The 21,186-nt window shown below is 37.7% G+C and overlaps 1 protein-coding gene across 5 annotated transcripts in view; it reads left to right on the plus strand.

Annotated features, from left to right (window-relative positions):
• The window catches only part of LOC129751905 (acetylcholinesterase), a 417,996-nt gene that overhangs the window by 389,268 nt on the left and 7,542 nt on the right, over positions 1-21,186 (plus strand). For 4 of the 5 annotated variants that reach the window (XM_055747675.1, XM_055747672.1, XM_055747673.1 and 1 more), the window contains exons 3-7: positions 12,574-12,714; positions 12,782-13,319; positions 13,386-13,583; positions 13,650-14,357; positions 14,415-14,587. In XM_055747675.1, coding sequence (XP_055603650.1) covers positions 12,574-12,714; positions 12,782-13,319; positions 13,386-13,583; positions 13,650-14,357; positions 14,415-14,587 — 1,758 coding nt within the window. The remainder of the gene's footprint in view (positions 1-12,573; positions 12,715-12,781; positions 13,320-13,385; positions 13,584-13,649; positions 14,358-14,414; positions 14,588-21,186) is intronic. The other variant, XM_055747676.1, reaches the window with a different exon arrangement.

Genomic DNA, 21,186 nt, shown 5'->3' on the forward strand with positions numbered 1-21,186 from the left:
CTATTTGAACTATTTGCATTTTCATGTAAACTTCCATTTGTAACCTCTCTTTTTCCTCCCCTTAAATCTATATGTCTTTCAATTTTCTTCTTTTTTCATTCGATGAATGAATTCAAATTCAATGACCTTTAGTAATTGGAGTTTGCCAGTTGTTTCCTGTTCTTATCTGAATGACCTCATTCGATGCAGTCGGTCTCTGTGGTTTATTTTATTTTCAATTTCCATTTATGGCCTGATTTTTTATCGCTATTTCTCAAAACCAGCTTTGCGCTTCTAAACCTCGTTTCTCACGTGCATCATCCCCATACAACTCAAGTTTGAAAACAAAATATCATCCCTCATCGAATAAAATACAAAAACTTTACTCTACTGGATACCGCGAGATTAGTAATGATTTGATTTGACGCTCGTCAATTAGAATCAAGTCCATGATTTAGGTATAAAACTAAAAAGGAAATCCGTGATTATTATTTGAAACAGCTATAATTAACAGTGAAAAAGTGTTATGTTCGGTATTAATTGAAGTTTCTCAGATTGTTTGAAAGAATTCAATCAAGATGACCCATAAAAATGCGAAAATCTGTCTTCAAGGTTTACAATCAGTTTTCTTGATATTAACTTGATTTAAAACGTTTTGTATTCATATGCAAGCATGTTATATGCAAAAGATAATCCAATTAACGCTAAAAAAACAAAATTTGAGTCAAATAATTTCGAGACATACAAGTGTATAAATCGCGAAGAAATTCAATATCTTCCCTCCTACACAAAACAAATCTATGAAAAAGTATGGGAGAGTGGGGAATCATGGGCCACTTTTATTCTTTGTTCCATAACTTTTTCATTCTAAAAGATTAAATGAAAATTAAAAATGGTTTGGTTTTCTACATTTTTAAGGTATCATAAGGCATTTTTCTTTAATTTTTAATAAGTTAAATTCCCAAAGTTTTGACTTTATTAAAAAAGCAACATTTTTTCGATTTTGAAAAATGGTGGGGAATCGTGGGCCACCAAATCCAAATTGACCAAATAACATGCAAAGTTTATGAGTTGACCCAAAACTGTGATTTCCTAATTCATTTCGTTATTTTAAAGCAATTTCAGATGATGAAATAAAAAAGAGAGCTGTGTATGATCGCATAAATTCCAAAACCTGGCTCGCGAACGTTTTGGCAAAAATTTTATATAACTTTTTTTTTTTTTTTTTTTTTTATGAAGAGATTAACCACCGTAATTTTTGTTTGTTACTTTGATTTATCGGCCTAGCGGTGAAAAGTGATGTCCTTTTTAGTAGGGACATCTAAAGATTATGAAATTTTTTTTTTTTTTTTTATATATAGATGGATAGAAGGTTAGAAGAAATGAAAGATGGTGAAAATGAGCGGGTAGAATTTGTCTAGAAGCATTACCATCACATACCAAATTTTTGTTCCTCACGAGCCTACTACTATGAAGTGGTAGATACAGATAGAGTTGCATCTACCACCACACATTAGTAGGCTTAGCGTGGTCCGCCCCACAAGCGAGAACTTGTAGTGCGGACGAACTTGTAGTTCGTCCGCACTACAAGTTCTCGCTTGTGGGGCGGACCACGCTAAGCCTACTAATGTGTGGTGGTAGATGCAACTCTATCTGTATCTACCACTTCATAGTAGTAGGCTCGTGTGGAACAAAAATTTGGTATGTGATGGTAATGCTTCTAGACAAATTCTACCCGCTCATTTTCACCATCTTTCATTTCTTCTAACCTTCTATCCATCTATATAAAAAAAAAAAAAAAAAAAAAAATTTCATAATCTTTAGATGTCCCTACTAAAAAGGACATCACTTTTCACCGCTAGGCCGATAAATCAAAGTAACAAACATTTTATATAACTTGGACAAAATATTTTTCCTAACTCTTCATTTGGCATAAGAAAACTTTACAGATAGGAAAAACGTATTTTAAGTTCTGAATGTGTATAAAAACATAAAAATATAGGTGGTTCAAGATATGTGGCCCACGATTCCCCACAAGCTATGATTTTCAAATTGGTTGCGTTTGTGTAACTGATTGATGTTTCATCAAAAATTCCTTTTCCACGTGAAAGATCATGACAAAACTAAGATCATAAGCGTATGAGCATATTTTTGTTATGCACTTTAGGTTCCTCATCGAAGAAATTAGCGGGTGTTTTTTTAATTATTCAAGTAAATTTTTCTTTTTTTAGCTTGGTAAATAAAAGAAGCATATGATGCGTATTTCAGTCAACAACATATAGAAATATATGCTCACACAAAGCGACGGCGATGACAGTTGGTTTGAGATATTTATCTCAACACACATCTGAGATATTAAAAGTGGCCCACGTTTCCCCATGGCCCACGATACCATACTCTCCCCTACTTTCCTGTGTAGAAAATTTCCGGAAAATCGATTGGACATAGTTTCAGATGCCGCACGAGCTAACGAACTATAGTGCATCTTAAACCCGTAATTTCCCTGTATTTTATAAACAATCCAGAAAAAAACTAATTGAAAATGGAGTTTTTTATTTATTTATTAGCCTTCGAAAAAATATTGTTTCGCACAGACTTATTGTTCTAAGAGATGCCTTAACCTATTTTGAAATGATTGCTTAGACATACCAAAATCAAAAATTCTAATACACTCGTTAAAATAAAGGTTACATGTGTCTATTGGATTGTAGTAGCCATACGTGGTTCGATGAGATGGAATCTAAAGAAGCATTTGATTCCTCAGCGGGCGTGTAGGAGCATACAAATTTATGCAATCCAGGAGATCGTTGTTTTCAATATTGCCGCTCAGTAAGTCGAATGTGAATAAACACTTCAGGAACTTCCTTCTACGGGATAGCGTTTCAAGATGAATCAGGTTACATCGATGTTCATAGGGAGTCCTGACTTCGGGATTCCAGTTAAGTTTCCGAAGAGCAAACCGAACAAACGCTCGCTGGACACCTTCGAGAGATTGACTCAAAGTCAGTTGGAATGTGGCCCATACTGAAGCTGCGTATTCAAGTATACTTCTGACGATCGAACAATAAAGTGTTTTGAGTGCATACACGTCGTTGAAATGGATTGTGTTGCGACGGAGGAAACCAAGCATAGCGTAAGTCTTGGCGGTTATTGTAGTGATATGCGTGTGAAATCTCAACCGTCTATCGAAGGTAACACCGAGGTCCTTTATTGTATCAACAGTTTCGAGAACGGTATCACCCATTGTGTAGTTAAATATACTGATGCACGTTACGGGTTCTTGATAAACTCATTGTTTTGCACTTTTTGACGTTCACCAACATTCCATTCAAACCGCAGCATCTCATAACAACGTCGAGATCATTCTGCAACATGATGCAGTCTAGCGGTGATGTAATTTGTCGGAAAAGCTTTAGGTCGTCTGCATAAAAAAAGTTTATGCGACGTCAACATGTCACACAAATCGTTAACGAACAGTGTGAATATTAACGGTCCTAGATGACTGCCTTGGGGAACATCGGATGGTATCAAAAACTTCGAAGAGCAAAAGGGGTTGACTTTAACATAGGCCAAACGGGAGTTCAAATACGAGGCAAGCCACTTTGTTATCCAGTCCAAGTTTGTCTATTACCAATTTGTGAGAAACGCGGTCAAAAGCTTAGGAGAAATCGATACAGTGTACGCTTGCTGACGTTTTTCGAGTTCTGGTACCACAAAATTTGTAAATGCCATCAGGTTTGAGGTTGTTGAACGTTTTTTCATGAATCCATGTTGAGAACTATCAATTAACTGAGCTATGGACGGGTATATAGCATCGTACACTAAAGATTCAAGTACTTTCGCAAAACAGTTAAGGATTGAAATCGGACGGTAGTCACTTTTATGCACAAGTGTGATCGATGCTATTTTCCATGCCTGCGGGAAAACTCTAGATGACAGGGACGTATTAAAAATCCTTGTTAGAGGTAGCGCTATTGCGGAGGCACAGTTTTTTTCGAACACCGGTGGCAAATTGTCAGGTCCTGGTCCTTTCGAAACGTTCACTGCTATAAGGGCATTATAGACGTCAACATCAGAAAGTGTAAGAGCAGGTACACGGATGTTATATGACGATAAAGATTCCAGTGATACAGCCGAAGTGAGTCCATCATCATTCAGGAAAACTGACTGGAAGAATTCAGCAAACAGTTTTGCGGAGTCGGTAAACGTTTCTGCTGTCTTGCCGGAGAATGTCATATCAACTGGGATCCTGCAGGAGTTTTTTCGGTTACGGATAAATGACCAAAAAGCAGCGGGATTCGTTTGAAGCTCGCTTTAAGTGCGGTTTACGTCCCAGCTAACATGAAATCGTAATAGAAATGACAACATAAGTCGTTTAAATTGAGATTGCTCGTGCTTACCGTACAAATGTTTGTTCTGAGTGATTTTTCATGATACATTTACGACTGCTTCCGCAAAACATTTCTAATCGAGCAAATAATAACTTAATAATAATAATGGATCGTAAATATGTAGTCAAAAAGCATCAATTTGTTCAGATTTACGACAAATGGGCGGGACTTAAATTGACACTCAATCGGGTCTCTTCCTCTCTTCTCGTTTCGAACAAAATGTTCGAGATGAAACTTCAACATCTCTCTAGTCATATTAGCTTGACTATCAAGCAATTTACGAGTTGGCCTTGTGGATAAGGTGCTGGCGAGCTGACTTGGAAGATCGGAGTTCGATTCTCGGCCAGATCCATTTTTTTTTTTCGTTTGCATCGAATTGTTCATGATTGTATATTTGCTTGTTGTAGACGTAATGAAATCGTAAATCCCTTTTTTAATCTAGTCATTATCGCTATATCGCCTCCACTTTTGTAGCTATATGCTACTTTAGTAAGTTTAATACGATTATTCTTTCTGTTATAAGCGTTTCTATATTCCTGTTGTTTCCGCGATATACCTAGTTAAATGTTTGATGGGGTATTCAACAAAGTAATCCTGAGCGAGTTCGTAGTTTTTTTAAACATCTAATAGAGCTGACCTATCTTCGTTAGATCTCGTTCGGAAGAAACGTCTTCTTGCTTTCCTTAAACGGTTACGTAATAGCCGGAGATGCGGATTCCACCATGGCTTGCGATTGTAAGATCCAATTTTAGGAGCTATTCTTGGTACAACTGTATCCAAGGTTGCATAAATTTACTCGTAAAAACAGGAGACACAGTTATTGACGTTTGAAATTGTTTGGATTGTTGTCCAGTCAATTGAAACGAGAGCGTTGATTAGGTCATCGTAGTTACAATTTTGGAAGTCGTACTGGTGTTGTAGTGCAACTCGTTTGGTAGTGCAGCGTGCAGTGCGATTGTCAAGTTTTAAAATAAACGGTGGGTGGTGTGTGTCAATTTTTAAAATCGATGTTGGCGAGCTGAAAACGTCAAGCGAACTTGTGTCGCTTACCAAAGCAAGGTCGAGCAGTCTGCCGTTGGCGTTCAAATTATCATTTATTTGATGTAGTCAAGAACACAGAATTTTTTCAACCAGGATATTTTCGGATTCGGTCGAAGTATTGTTCGGTAAAAAGGCATCAAGATCTTCTTCATAAGTCCATGAGAGATTTGATAAGTTGTAGTCCCCCATGACGACCACAATATCACGATCAGAAGCCATATCAAAAATTTTCTAGATTGAGTCAGCATTTAACTCGTAGAGAACAGGATTACTGTAAGGACGTTAATAAATGACATCCAAAAATAAAACTTGACGATCATGCGCAATACGGACAACTGCTTGTTCAAGTCTGTTGCAGTTCTCTAAAGTGACGGACTTGCAATTCAGTTAATTTTTAACGGCAATTAGGACGCCACCACCACGATTCAAATCACGCACTGGTTTCTAAATTACGGTCACAACGGATAACGGTATAAAGTCTGCTTCATTTAATATTGGAACAAATTCTTTTGCTCATTGTGGCGCTCCTAGTGGACGGATTTGGAAACTTTTTTCACCCACGTGTCGAGAAATTCATTACCTTTCACCATGTATTTATGTCATAACACCAAACGATAGCATTTTGTAAACAACCGCCATGGAAGCCGAACGGAGAGATCAAATTGTGCACAGTTTTCTTACGAGTACGAGTACGAGAATTTCTTCGAAACAGCAATGAATTATTTTTTTAATTTTTTTTATGAAAGAGTAAAGAAAATGCTACATTTGTATGAAAAACAAATTATGAATTCGTTAATAAATGACTGAACTACACGCAATTGTTTGTGTTCCAATATTAAATGAAGCAGACTTTACATCCGTCGAACTTGGTCAGCACTTGGTCGTACAGCTTTCGAGCACGGATTCTGGCCACATTGTTCTGCTTCAGCGTCCGATTTGGCTGTTTGCTGGCTCGGAATGACCTTATTCCTTCCCGGAGACGAATTCGTCGCACCGTACTGTGAGCGGCCTGGAACTTATTGGCCAAATCGCGGTCTGAAAGATTGGGATTTCTCTTGACGGCCTTGATGACTTTCCCACGCAGTTTCCGGTCGACAGTTCCACTCCGACGCTTCGAATGCGGCTTCCGAGCCGTCGTCAATGTTTCCTTGTACTGCTTGATAACACGCCATACGGTATTTCTGGGCATTTTAAGCTGTTTAGCTAGCTTCGATGCCGACAACAATGGATTTTCAAAAAAACTGTGCACAATTTGATCTCTCCGTTCGGCTTCCATGGCGGTTGTTTACAAAATGCTATCGTTTGGTGTTATAACATAAATACATGGTGAAAGGTAATGAATTTCCCGACACGTGGGTGAAAAAAGTTTCCAAATCCGTCCACTAGGAGCGCCACAATGAGCAAAAGAATTTGTTCCAATATTAAATGAAGCAGACTTTAGTTATAGTATAGGCAAATTCAGAACTGCTTATATTCGAGTGAAGCCAAGTTTCCGTAAGTACTACAATGCCGTAGTCACTTCTTTGCAGTGCTAGTAGAAGACTGTTCGTTATTGTTCGGATACCACGGACGTTTTGATAGTGAATCAGAATATCGGACTGACAATATTGTATGCGATGGTCGTTGTTTGATTCAATTTGCTCTGGTAAAGCAGGCGCAAGAAGACTTACGAGGGACTGCGAAACAGTGCGTTGCACAAATGTTGCCGTTGAGGAGTTTATTGTGGAAGAGTCGATGAATCCGTGTTCCTGCTGGAAAAGGATATATCCGGAACTGGGTCGGACGCCTTCGACGGGGGTTTCCAAAAAACCCTACAAGGAGCAGTAAGCGACTTGAATCCACGGAAAACAAGTCCAAGTGGCCAAGTAGAAGGTTTCATCGCTTTTTCCTTCAGATTCAAAGCCATCGTTATATTGTACGAGATGAGAGAGAATCCACTGGTGTCTCTACCACGAAGAACGAGCTTATCATCCTTGAAATGGCTGTTATGGCTGTTTTACCCTCAATTCCCTTATATTTTTCATTTATTTCAGAAAAACGCACGTTCGGACTCAAAATTTTTGAAAAAAAATGGGACGTATCTTGTGTGATTTTTTCCGAGCAATCGAATGGAGGCAGTTTGAGCCACCGAACGCTTCGGAAAATGGAGTTAAGGCTGTTTTTACCCTTAATTTTCCAATATTTTTCCAATTGTTCAGAAAAAAGCACGCTCGAATTTGAAAGCTTTAAACCAAATCTGAGTATCTTGTGTGATTTTTCCCGAGGAATCCAACGAAGCCTATTTGAGTTACCACACGCATTGGAATCATGAGCTATGGCTGTTTTTACCCTTAATTGTCATACATTTTTCAAATAGTTCAGAAAAAGCATGTTAGTACTTGAAAATTGTGAACCAAATGAGACTTATCTCATGCGATGTTTTTCGAGGTTTGAGCTACCACACGCTTTGGAAAATTGGGCAATGGTTGTTTTTACCCTCAATTCCCCTACATTTTTCTAATATTTCAGAATAAAAGCATGATCGGACTAGAAAAATCTCAACAAAATGGGACGTATCTTATGTGATTTTTTTCCAAGGAGCCCAACGAATCCTATTTTAGCCACCGCACGTATTTTAATCTAGAGTTATGGCCGTTTAACCCTCAATTTTCTAACTAATTGAAAAATGTGTGGAAATTGAGGATCAAACAGCCATAACTCCTGTTTCCAATGCGTGTTGTGGCTCAAATAGGCTTCGTTGGGTTCCTTGGAAAAGATCACACAAGGTACGTCCTATTTTGTTAATTTTTTTTTCTTAAACTGTTGAAAAATGTAATAGAATTGAGGGTAAAACAGCTATTACTCCATTTTTCGAAGCGTGCGGTGGCTCAAACAGCCTCCATTGGATTCATCAGAAAAAATCACATAAGGTAGGTCTATTTGTGTTCAAAATTTTCAAGTCTAAATTACTCTTTTTCTGAATTGTTTACAAAATATTGAGGAATTAGAGGTTAAAAAGGCACTATAACTCCGTTCGTTAGCTCGTGCGGCGTCTTAACCTACGTCCAATCGATTCTCCGGTCATTTTCACTAAAGTAAGGTACTTTTTCATAAATTTGTTTCGTGTAGGAGGGAAGATATTGAATTTTTTCGCTGTTTATACACTTTTTCATCATTTTTCACCACTGGTTTTCCAGTCAAATTTTCAGCAGTAAAGATTGCTGGATAGACCAGCTAACTCAATTACTGGAAAAATAGATTGTATTGAAACCTACAAATGGTCTGTTCATATTGAATTCTTTTTATAAATATTGCTTTTTATTCACATTTTTTAAAGTAAATTTTTTTCCATGCTTTGGTATAAATATTTTGGTTTTAATGATGAATATTAAACCAAATTTAAGTTGCACAAAAAATTAACCATGCTCTTCCTGAATCTTTCAGCGACTATCCGAGCAGAATTTTCTAAGTTGAAATAGTCTTAAAATATGAAACACATTGTCAGCTTTCTTATCAAATTCATGCTAAGGCGGCATCCATAATTTACGTAACGCAAAAAATGCTCTTTTATGACCCCCTCCACCCCGTATGTCACAAATCGTAACGCTTCGACGTACCCCCCTATGAAAATTACGTAACGCTGACAATTACCCCCCCCCCTGTCTTCTCATGTTTTCAAATACTGTTTTTCGAAGTTGAAAAAAGATTTTAACATAATTTTTCTTAACGTTCTTAAAAACGGAATTAATATCTATCTAAATCGCTGCTTAGTACTCATTGATGATAACTCTCTGATAAAATAAATTATTTGTCTTATTACTATAGTTACTCTGTGCTTGATAACTGATGATCTACCTTGTTTTGTTCCAGGAGCATAACTTGTTATGCAAAAAATACTCCACTTAGTAATATTCGTGGGAATAACCAAAATTGCATTTTTTTAAAATCAATTGAGAAAAAAATGTCAAATTTCCGTTCTAAGATTGGATTGAGTTCTTGGGGGTAAATGCACCTAATATTCGGCTTTCCAACGGTTGTTTCACAGATATCCAACGCATATTTTATGGAGTCTATCTCAGAATCTTTAAAGAGGAAAGGTTATAAACCTTTTTCAATCTTGTTGAAGCTTCAAATTTTAGGCTGATTTTGGTTTGCTAATTATTCTGCAAAAATTGCATGACATCTAAAAAGCTGCAATTTAACTAAAATTTTTAAGGAAAAAATCGTTACCTAACGATGAGCATACCCCCCCCCCTCACCTATGTCACAATTCGTAACGCTCGAGCTTACTCCCTCCCCCCCCCCTAGGAGCGTTACGTTATTTATGGATGCCCCCTAAACAATCTACTTACCGAATGATTTGCTTTAAGAGTTTTTTTTCTCTATTGGACAACATCAAACTTCAAGCTCTTTATTTTTGGATCACACAATGTTTACTCTCAAAATTAACGAAGTTCCGAAGCTGGCAGATCATTTGATGGTTTTCTAGCAATACGGATCAATTGCTGGAAAATTTCTAGCAAAAAAGAGCAAGTGCAGAAAAAGTCAGCAAAACGAATCATGTTAGCTGCTTTTCAGCAAAAATCTGGATTGGTGGACGTTTCCAGCATATTTTTGTGGCTGGAAAACGAGGCAAAAATTTACTGTGTAGATACAGCGAAGCAAACCAAAAATGGACATCTGTCTGAAATTGTAAATAATTTAAAAAAAAAGAAATTTACTGTGTAAAAGTGAATAATAATGCATCTACGCAGCAAATTTTAAATTGCTGGAAATCAGCTGGTTTTTGTCCCGCTGGTTTTCCAGCAATACTCAGTTGCTGGAAAATCAGCAATCTTAAAGTGCTGGAAATCAGCAATTGCTTTAAAAAAAAACAGAAATATTTGGATTCTAATTTTATTTCAAATTTCAATGGTTCTCAAGCTATGCTTAAATCGAAATTGTGTTTATTATTCTAAGGTGTAATTTACTGACATATTAAAATTACAAAAAATCAATATTCTTCCTGCAGCGGGATTCTGCTGTGTGTCAAGGCTTGAATATTTCAGCCTCCATCTGACCCTTGGTTTAATCGCTCCATCGCTGGAATGTGGAGGAAAACAATGTCAATCGTATATATTGAAAAATCATTTGTCAAATAGAATTTACCTTGCAACACCGTCATTGTTGAAAAACAGTCTTCACTTGAAGCGAAAAAAACTCACAAAACAACAAAAAATCCAAGTTTGACAGATCGATTGCAGGTTTTTATAATTCCAAAGGTTTTAAAAGGGGGTTTTAAGAGATGCTGTTCTAGAACTAAGAAATTTGATATTTGAGCTGTAATTTATTACCATACTACTTACTTTCATCATTAAAATGACGTGAAATGATGAAACAAATATTCTGGATTAATTTAGAATCAGAAAAAAAACTTACTTTTTCCAGTTTCAAGTCATAGATGGCAGCCCTATCTTACAGTTAAAACCAAATTAAATCTTAATATTGATTTTCCAGGTTTGTTTAGACCCATATTGATCATTTTGAGGTAGTTTTCCAACACAGTTTTGTTGGAGTTCACGCTGCAGAAAGCTTTTCCGGATTTGCAAAAAAAAAATTACCAGTACCAGAATATACCACCGCCAAAATTCCTGTTAATCTCAACTTCCACTTTAATTTCAAATCATACCAAAAATACTGCTAGTCATCTGGTCTATCAAGCTCCATCGGAAAGTATAAAATTATTATGATTATCGGTCCAAGGAATTCCCTTTAAGAGGCCATGATGAAATTCTAATTTTTTGATTTTGTGATCTTAGAATTTCCAGACGGTCACAGTACTTGGTACCTTATTTCTTGACCAAAATCATCCAGCTCACCTGAATTAATCCCAGATGTTCGAAAATGGGCAAAATTAGGTAAAAATGCAAGATAGCTCAAATTTCAATTTCCTTAGCGCTAGAGGAGCATATCTTAAAACCCCCTTTTAAAACCTTCGAAAACCTTTAAAAACCTTTGAAATCCTTTGGAAATCTTGATAACTCCTTAAAATGCAGTTATCTATTCAAATGATTCGTTGACGCATCGTTATTTACCTAAACACACTAAATTTCTAGAAATAATCTTCTTTTTGTTGAAAAAACACAAACATTCTTATTTCGCACCCTTTTTTCATATTTTCGGTCCTCAACGCCAATTGCAACGTCCAAAAAAAGTAAACTTATGCTTGATTTATCTGTTAAACAATTCAAAACAAATTGTAGAAGAAAAACACATAGTGGTACTATTCTTATTTCGCTCACTGTGTACAATTTCTAGACCAAATAATATCACCAGTCGAAAGCTTTTGAGAAAACTGCGATTCACTGATTACACTGAGTTGATATTAAATTAAGGTCGCCAGATTGCCCTGTTTTGCCCGGATACTTTACAAAATTTGGAAACAGTCCGGCCCGGTCCGGTTGCACGGATTTCATTGAAAAAATACCGGATTTATTCACTTTATTTAACATTTAAAATAAAACATATTTGGATGTTAAAATTTTTGATTCATGCCTCCAAAACGAAATTTTTTGAGCAAGTTTCATAGAAATAATCATGAAAGGTTTTTTGGAAGCCTAATATACAATTTAAAATCTGTCAATAAGTTTTGTTAAAAGTTTCTTTTTCAATTTTTTTTTTCTTGATTTTTCCTAAGCAGGTTCTGGGTTCTTAAAATTTGCCCGGATATTGCCCGGATTTTCGGACGTCAATTTTGAAATTAAATTCCCGGATATTGCCAAATATTTATAAAAAAAAATGCCCGGATTTGTCCGGCCTGAATACGTACTTAAAAAAAATCTGGAAACCTTATGTTCCATACTTCAACCTCATCTGTGCTTAAACTACAAAAGATTCAAGCGATTGAAGATTTAAAGAATTAATGCGTGCTTTATTTTTTCCATTACTGTTTTTATCTACAAAGTAAAAGAAATGCTACCTATAAATAAACACGTGGGGATATTTCCTCTTGACGAATACTTTGTCCAGATACATTCTCTACCAACGCGCTACACCCGGCATGGATCCGCTTTAGGCTGCCAAACCCAACGAACCCCCTCAAACAAAAAAAAAACTTTAAACCATTTACTGAATGCCATTTTTCGATTGATTCCTTGTTGGTTGTTGTTTTCTTAAATCAGTGTATTGTGGTTCAATCTTTCAGATGCATTTTTTACACCATATATAGGTCATGGAGATTCTGTTCGAATTGTAGATGCCGAGCTAGGAACGCTTGAACGGGAGCATGTTCACAGTAGCACTACGACGCGGAGGCGGGGTCTAACTAGAAGAGAATCGAACTCAGGTGAGGAATTTTTGGATGACGAGAAACGAAAGGACAGCAATTACATGTTCTTTTATTTCAACCACAGATTCGACGGATAATGATCCGTTAGTGATTACTACAGACAAGGGAAAAGTTCGAGGCGTCACAGTAGAAGCTCCCAGCGGCAAAAAGGTCGACGCCTGGATGGGCATTCCCTATGCGCAACCACCGCTTGGACCACTAAGATTTCGACACCCTCGACCGGTTGAGAAATGGGCCGGAGTCCTAAATGCAACCAAGCCGCCGAATTCCTGCGTTCAGATTGTCGACACCGTGTTCGGCGATTTCCCTGGAGCCACCATGTGGAACCCCAATACTCCCCTATCGGAAGACTGTCTCTACATTAACGTGGTTGTGCCGCGGCCGAGGCCAAAGAATGCTGCCGTCATGCTGTGGATTTTTGGAGGTGGATTCTACTCGGGGACTGCTACACTGGATGTCTATGATCACCGTACGCTCGCTTCGGAGGAAAACGTAATCGTTGTATCTCTCCAGTATCGGGTGGCCAGTCTTGGATTCCTGTTTCTCGGTACACCGGAAGCTCCGGGTAATGCCGGACTGTTCGATCAGAATCTGGCCCTTCGGTAAGATTTTATGATTCATTTACATACAAAATCTAAGATAGTTGAGTTTCATATCTACTTCTACAGATGGGTTCGCGACAATATTCATCGATTCGGTGGAGATCCTTCTCGAGTAACTCTGTTCGGGGAAAGTGCTGGAGCAGTCTCCGTGTCGCTACATCTGCTATCAGCCCTTTCACGGGATCTCTTCCAGAGGGCAATCTTACAGAGTGGATCACCGACTGCTCCATGGGCCTTGGTATCACGTGAAGAAGCTACACTCAGGTAATGGTCCTTGATCGTTGTTTGTTCCATCATGTTTAATATTCATCCTCATTATTTTACACACAGAGCTCTCCGGCTTGCTGAGGCAGTGAACTGTCCGCATGACGCAACTAAGCTCAGCGATACAGTAGAATGTCTCCGCTCAAAAGATCCAAACGTACTGGTTGATAACGAATGGGGAACGCTAGGCATCTGCGAGTTTCCCTTCGTACCCGTCGTAGATGGTGCTTTCTTGGACGAAACTCCTCAACGATCGCTAGCCAGCGGCAGATTCAAGAAAACGGAAATCCTCACAGGCAGCAACTCCGAAGAGGGATACTACTTCATAATTTATTATCTAACTGAACTGTTACGGAAAGAGGAAGGCGTTACTGTTACTCGCGAAGAGTTCCTACAGGCAGTCCGTGAACTCAACCCGTACGTTAATGGTGCTGCAAGACAAGCGATTGTGTTCGAATACACAGACTGGATAGAACCGGATAATCCTAACAGTAATCGAGATGCTCTGGACAAAATGGTTGGAGACTACCATTTCACATGCAATGTAAACGAATTTGCCCAGCGATACGCCGAGGAAGGTAACAACGTATTCATGTATTTGTACACACACCGGAGCAAAGGTAATCCGTGGCCAAGATGGACCGGTGTGATGCACGGTGATGAAATCAACTACGTTTTCGGAGAGCCATTAAATCCCTCGCTAGGTTACCAGGACGAGGAAAAGGACTTCAGCCGGAAAATTATGCGATACTGGTCAACTTTTGCCAAAACTGGGTAAGGTAACAAAAATAAATCCTTTGATCTGATGTAAACGATTTTCTTCTGTTGTAGAAATCCCAACCAGAGTCCACCAACCAACAGCCTTCCGGAGTGGCCGAAGCACACCGCACATGGCCGACACTACTTGGAGCTGGGACTGAACACGTCGTTCGTGGGACGGGGTCCGAGATTGCGGCAGTGTGCATTCTGGAAGAAATACCTGCCACAACTAGTAGCAGCTACCTGTAAGTCTCCTTAGAATAGTTTAATGCAGCCGGAAAAATTGCTCACAAAGATCTGTTTGAAATTCTTTTGATGTTTAAGTTAACTTTAATTATTTTTTCACTTTTGGCTATAAAAATGGGTATGTTGTATCTTTAAAAAAATATCTTAATAAATTTCATAGCAATTCTCTAAATCGACCACTTTTACAAAGTGTTCATGGATAGACTTGAAAGAACGTAATGTGGTTTTTGTGGTTCATTGATTATTTATTTGAAATAATTGGAGCGCCGCTTAGGGGCCAAAATAAAAGATTTCTACTGCTTACTATCTATACCAACATGTTCACTTGATACCAATCAAGGTTCACGTCAACAGTTCGAACTTTCGTAGGGGTCTGAGCCTGTATTTTCTGGGATGTCCATCTTGAAAAAGCTGAGTTGAAGTTTTACATTTTCGTACGTAGAGAGATATGGCGTGACCGCCAGATGTTTCGAAGACTCACGAACCCATATCGGTCCTTTCTGATCCGGGCTTTGATGCGACCACCATCAGGCTATATCTGGAAATGTTCACTCTTTCAATTTTATGATCAACTTTCATGGAACTGAACTCTCTCCCCAACTGGAAGAATTTGTACATTCCTACTTTTTTATGGCTTCTCTACTTGTCTAACTTATCCTCGCGATAATGCAGTTTTTGTCCGTCGTGTGCCGATCGAGCTATGCTGGTATGATTGCTCTAGATTAGCACCAATCGTAATATGATTCGGATTATTCTCGAAAAAAACGTCGTCCTACACAGACTCAAATGACTTGCCCGACTTCGGGAGACACTGTATTCCGTGGATATTCTCCGTCAATTAAGTACTCCTTCCATTACAACTTCTAAAGCAAGAGATTTATTATTCAAGGTGATTGAACCTGCAGATTTCCACAATGCACGCATCGTACCCTCCGTATCCACTTCGTTAGTACATCTTACCTTAACTTTGTAGTTTCTGGTGGAATCAGGTTGGTGCTGTAGTTAGTCGCTTTATGCGATACAGGCAAGCGCTCCGAGATTGTGGAAAGGAAGAGGTTATAATTTTCAATATACATCAATTTCATTTGAATTCCCCAGCAAACATGAAACCGCATCAGAAATGATAGCTCAAGTCGTTAACAATTTTAATGTTTATCGCAATTCCTACCAAACAAGTAAAAGATCGTAAAAATGGTAACTTAACCCTCCAAAGCTGTTCGAGTCAATATGACCGGAAGTGATCATTTCAAACAACTTTATCATCATTCCAATATACTCAAGAACTCGGAATTTTTACAGACCAAGTATGTTGCATGAAAATTATGATCAAATTAACGGCGAAAAAACTAAAATACGAGTTTAAAAACCAGTTTATTGGGAAATGAAATACAGCTAAGCAAAGCCAAAATTGGATGTCGTTTTTCAAAGTAAAATTTTTTTCCTACCGGAAGATCTTAGATAGTGGATCTAAACTTTCATTGGACTACAACATGTCTAGTCTATACATTGTCGGATAGATGAATTCTTAAAAATTTTAAATATCAATGAAATACTTAAATACAGAAACGCTGTCAGAAGTGATGAATATTTTAAAAATAAAATTGATTTTTCGGACTTTTTCTTTCCAGAACCAGTTTCTGATAACCTGATAATACATACCGACTTTATTTTGAAATGTGCAGTATTAAGAATTAATTACCTACACAATGAATATAATATCATCAAAATCGGTTAACATTTGCAGCCAGTAGAACGAAATCAAACTACAACTCAAATTTCCCCGAAACGGATATTTTGCGAACGGCTTTGGAAGGTTAAAGTCGGTATAAATCGGATATGATAAAAAGTCGGAAATGTTTGCACATTTGTTCTTGGATGTACATACGAATAAAAAGTTCGTCTTCAAACTTTCATAGTCCTTATCACTCTAGACAGAAGTTTTTTTTTGTGTTTCGATTATCGTCGTTTTAACATCTTTATGTAATTCGCGACTTATATCAACGATGCAGTTGGCGGACAGCAGGGATGATAACTGTCCGAATGTCATTCGACATTTTTCTGAAGCCTAGAGCGACATTCATCAGTCGTTTTCGGACTGTCGCAGTCATGTCCTTTTTGGATTTTGTGAATGTCATCGCTAAGAAATTCCTTCGAAAAAATGTCAAATAACATTTGGGATGAATGTCACAACTTGCATCGAGACTGTCATAGTCATGGGAAAAAATGTTACGATAAGCTGATGAATGTCGGTCGTTGCTTCGATGACATTCATAATGGCAAATGTTATGGCGACATTTTGAATGTCACAGAATGTAATCGTAACATTCATCAGAATCAAAACGAAATGTTATTAAAATGACTGTCGCGACAGTCACAACGGTTCCTTGCTGACTTTGCCGTGTGGACTGGCCAATCTGGCCGGTTCTGAAATCCGGAAAATCAAAATGATCAGATTTTAACTTGCGCCACATCATTAGAAAGCTCTTGGCCTGTACATGATGGGAATTGATAGGAAAAGTGGTTCGGGGCCATCTGGTCCTGGCCACGGCCAATCTGGCCGGTTCCAAAATCCGGAAAATCAAAATGATCAGATTTTAACTTGCGACACATCATTGGAAAGCTCTTGGCCTGTATATGATAAGAATTGATAGGAAAAGTGGTTCGGGGCTATTTGGTCCAGGATCAGATGGCTCCGAACCCCTTTTCCTATCAATTATCATCATGTACAGGCCAAAAGCTTTCCAATGATGTGTCGCAAGTTAAAATCTGATCATTTTAATTTTCCGGATTTCGGAATCGGCCAGATTGGCCGTGGCCAGGACCAGATGGCCCCGAACCACTTTTTTCTATCAATTCCCATCATGTACAGGCCAAGAGCTTTTTAATGATGTGTCGCAAGTTAAAATCTGATCATTTTGATTTTTCGGAATCTGGAACCGGCCAGATTGGCCGTGGCCCACTTTTCCTATCAATTCCCATCATGTACGGGCCAAAAGCTTTCTAATGATGTATCGCAAGTTAAAATCTGATCATTTTGAATTTTCGGAATCCGGAACCGGCCAGATTGGCCGTGGCCAGGGCCAGATGGCCCCGAACCAGTTTTCCTATCAATTCCCATCATGTACAGGCCAAGAGCTTTCCAATGATGTGTCGCAAGTTAAAATCTGATCATTTTGATTTTTCGGAATCTGGAACCGGCCAGATTAACCGTGGCCAATGAATGTCATGACTGTCAAAACCATGACATTTTTAAAAAATTTCCATGACAGTCACGGAATCCAAATTTCAAAAATGTCATTACGACAGTCAGAGGACCAACAGAATCTTTGACTGTCACAAGTCAAAAATGTTATCGAGTTGAATAATTCGATGACATTTTTCTGAGCGACTGTCATTGCAAAACTGAATGACATTTTTTCCTGTCGTTTAACATTTTTTCGGATGACCGTCAATGTCATTGCGACATTTTCGAATGTCATTGGAAAATGTTATGCAACTGTCACGACCCCGACTGTCTTTTGGATGACATTCTCATCCCTGGCGGACAGTCATTAAAAAATTTATCCGGTACAACTGTGATCGATGTTTACTCTTGGGCTCGAACTCATATCGGCTCATGAAGCAACTGACTTGACAACTGAGCTATAGCAAGCTCCATAGACAGAAGATGAAAACATGTATGTATGTATATTGCCTCCACTTTGGTAGGTAAATGCATTTTTTCTGAGTTTTATAAATTTTTTAAGGTTTTATTGATGACACTTTACCATCCTTGTGGCATTCGTGTCTCCGAGTTTTATAGGAACATTCTACAATGTATATGGAACGTTTCACAAAGATGTTGAGAAATATACCTAAAAATGTTTGCTGGGTTGTTCTAATTAAACAGTTTCAGGTCATCTGCGACGAATAGTTCATGAAACGTCAAAAATTTAACACATATCATTTACGAAAAGCATGAATATTTTAAGGGACCAATATGACTGCCTTGAGGAACGCCGCACACAGGGGTAATGCACCTAATAAGCGATCAAAATTATTTGCGGACGAACGGTAAACGGTAGACATTTGATGTCTTCGCAACATTTTTATATTTTTTGATGATCTATCAAATTATTGAAAAAAAGTGACTTTTTCACCTGGAAGGGAGATAAAAAAAAATATTTGCCTGGGATGAATAAACCCTAGAGGCTTAAAATCCCAAATAAAACAACAAAACAAAACAAAAAATTATTTCTCAAAATAATCAGTTTAGAGACTTGATGTCTTCACAAAAGTTGTAGATCTTGTTATTTTAAGCAAATTTATTCAAGACATCGTGAAGATCGCATGAAAATCAAAAAAGTTACAAGCATTTTAAAAATAACGAGCATTTTAACAAGTAATTTTGAGTTTTTATTTAAAATCTTTTTTAGTATACGATTTACAAACTTGGTATGTTACAGAAAGTTGTTCAAATTGTTGAAACACACAATTTTGTGGAACATTTTAAATACATATTTCAACTAAGAAAGGAGATTACTACAAAATATCCAAAATAATACCTTTTTCAGTAGGTTATAGCCTTAAGAGTTCGGACGGCCAAAAACAGGAAAAATAGAGGGTTTTATTCTTCGAATTTAAAGTGTTTCTAGAGGAAAAAGCGCATTATTGATTGCTAGTTTGCAGAAAATCTATCCAGAACTAATGTTAAATTTATATATCAATAGAAAGCCAATAATTTGACCAACAAAACCCACTCAAATAATTATACGAACTCGTCCGAACTCTTAAGGCTATAACTTACTGAAAAAGGTATTATTTTGGATATTTTGTAGTAATCTCCTTTCTTAGTTGAAGTATGTATTTAAAATGTTCCACAAAATTGTGTGTTTAAACAATTTGAACAACTTTCTGTAATATACCAAGTTTGAAAATCGTATACTAAAAAATATGTTAAATAAAAACTCAAAATTACTTGTTTAAATGCTCGTTATTTTTAAAATGCTCGTAACATTTATGATTTTCATGTGATCTTGATGGTGTTTCACCAAAGTTGCTTAAAATAATAAGATCTACAACTTTTGTGAAGACATCAAGTCTCTAAACTGATTATTTCAAGAAATATGTCTACCGTCTATCTACCGTCTATCAAATGTCTACCGTTTATCGTTCGTCCGCAAATAATTTTGATCGCTTATTAGGTGCATTGACCCCTGTGTGCGCCGGTTTTTTATTAAAAAAGTCCACAGAGCAGAAAGAATTTAATCTGACTGTGACCAAGCGGGACTTCAAGTACGAAGCAAGTCTCTTTGTTATCCCCTCAGTCGTCCTAGGTGTCTCAGTTTGGTTGTCTATGAGGAAAGCGATCAAATGCTTCAGATAAATCGATGTGTATTTGCTGTCGTTATTTATTCGAGTTTTTGTACTACAAAATTCGTTAATGCCAATGCGAACTCGTAGTTCTTTTTTCATTGTCCAAATCCAAACGTCCTATCTTCGATCGATCTCGAACTATAAAAAAAATCGGCTTGGCTTCGACCGTTAGCCGAATTCTATTATTCGGTACATCTATAGTATAGACTGTTCCAGAGCACACCTAATGTTAATGGTCATTTTGAATCGAATATTTTTTTTTCGAATTCTACTGGCTGCGTCCTTTTGTTTACACATTTCTGTACGTGATAACATAAAAAAAAACATTTAGTTTGTGATTACATTTCATAATGCATGGTCTTACTCCGGAGAAGAGAAAAAGTATCGTGCACTGTGAGTGGAATCTCATTGAGAAAATTGACCAAAGAAGAGGATGTGAGCGTCGGAGTGGTGCGGACAGCTATTAAAAAATATGGTGAACATTGTAGATTTGAAGATGAACCGAGAAGTGGTCGAAAATCTGGTCCTGTAGGTCCTGCTATCGACAAAAAGGTCAGAAATGCCTACTCAAACAGAAACCATCGGCTCCCATTCGGAATGTGGCGAGAAATCTGGCGTCTGACGTGATGCGTGATGGGCTCAAGACGTACCGGATGCAGAAAAAACCTAAAAGAATCCCGAATCAAGCCGCAAGCGCGCAAACCAAGAGCCCGGAAACTCTATGATTTAATATTTTGCAAAAGTTCTGGGTGCATCATCATGGACTATGCAACGTATGCGAAATTGTACTATAAAACCCTTTCTGGGGAACAATACTTCACTGTACGCAAGGACAAGCATATTCCCGAAACGGAGAAGGCCATTTTTACCGAAAATTTCGGCAAGGAGGTGTGGCAGGCAATTTGCGAGTGCGGCAAAATATCTAGCCCGTACGTCACATCGGAAACAATAAACACTCAAAACTATTCAAGCCACAAGCACTGAAATCTAGCACCAATTCTGCTCTAAAGTCAGCTATAGAGCTTGATTCTGTGCATCATATTAGCTCTATGAGCCTGGTTTGGCGAATTTTACTGCAGCTTTAGTGCAGAAACTGGTATAACCCTAAAAATGCACTTTATAAGCATTGGTTGATGCAATAGCAGTGAGGCGGAAAAATGCTGAGAAAATATAAATGGCATACTTATGTGGTTCGACCATGCGGAAAAAATATATATTTTCGATTTTTGTTTGGCTTCATTTT

The sequence above is a fragment of the Uranotaenia lowii genome, chromosome 3 (genome assembly GCF_029784155.1).
Source record: "Uranotaenia lowii strain MFRU-FL chromosome 3, ASM2978415v1, whole genome shotgun sequence".
Classification (NCBI taxonomy): domain Eukaryota; kingdom Metazoa; phylum Arthropoda; class Insecta; order Diptera; family Culicidae; genus Uranotaenia; species Uranotaenia lowii.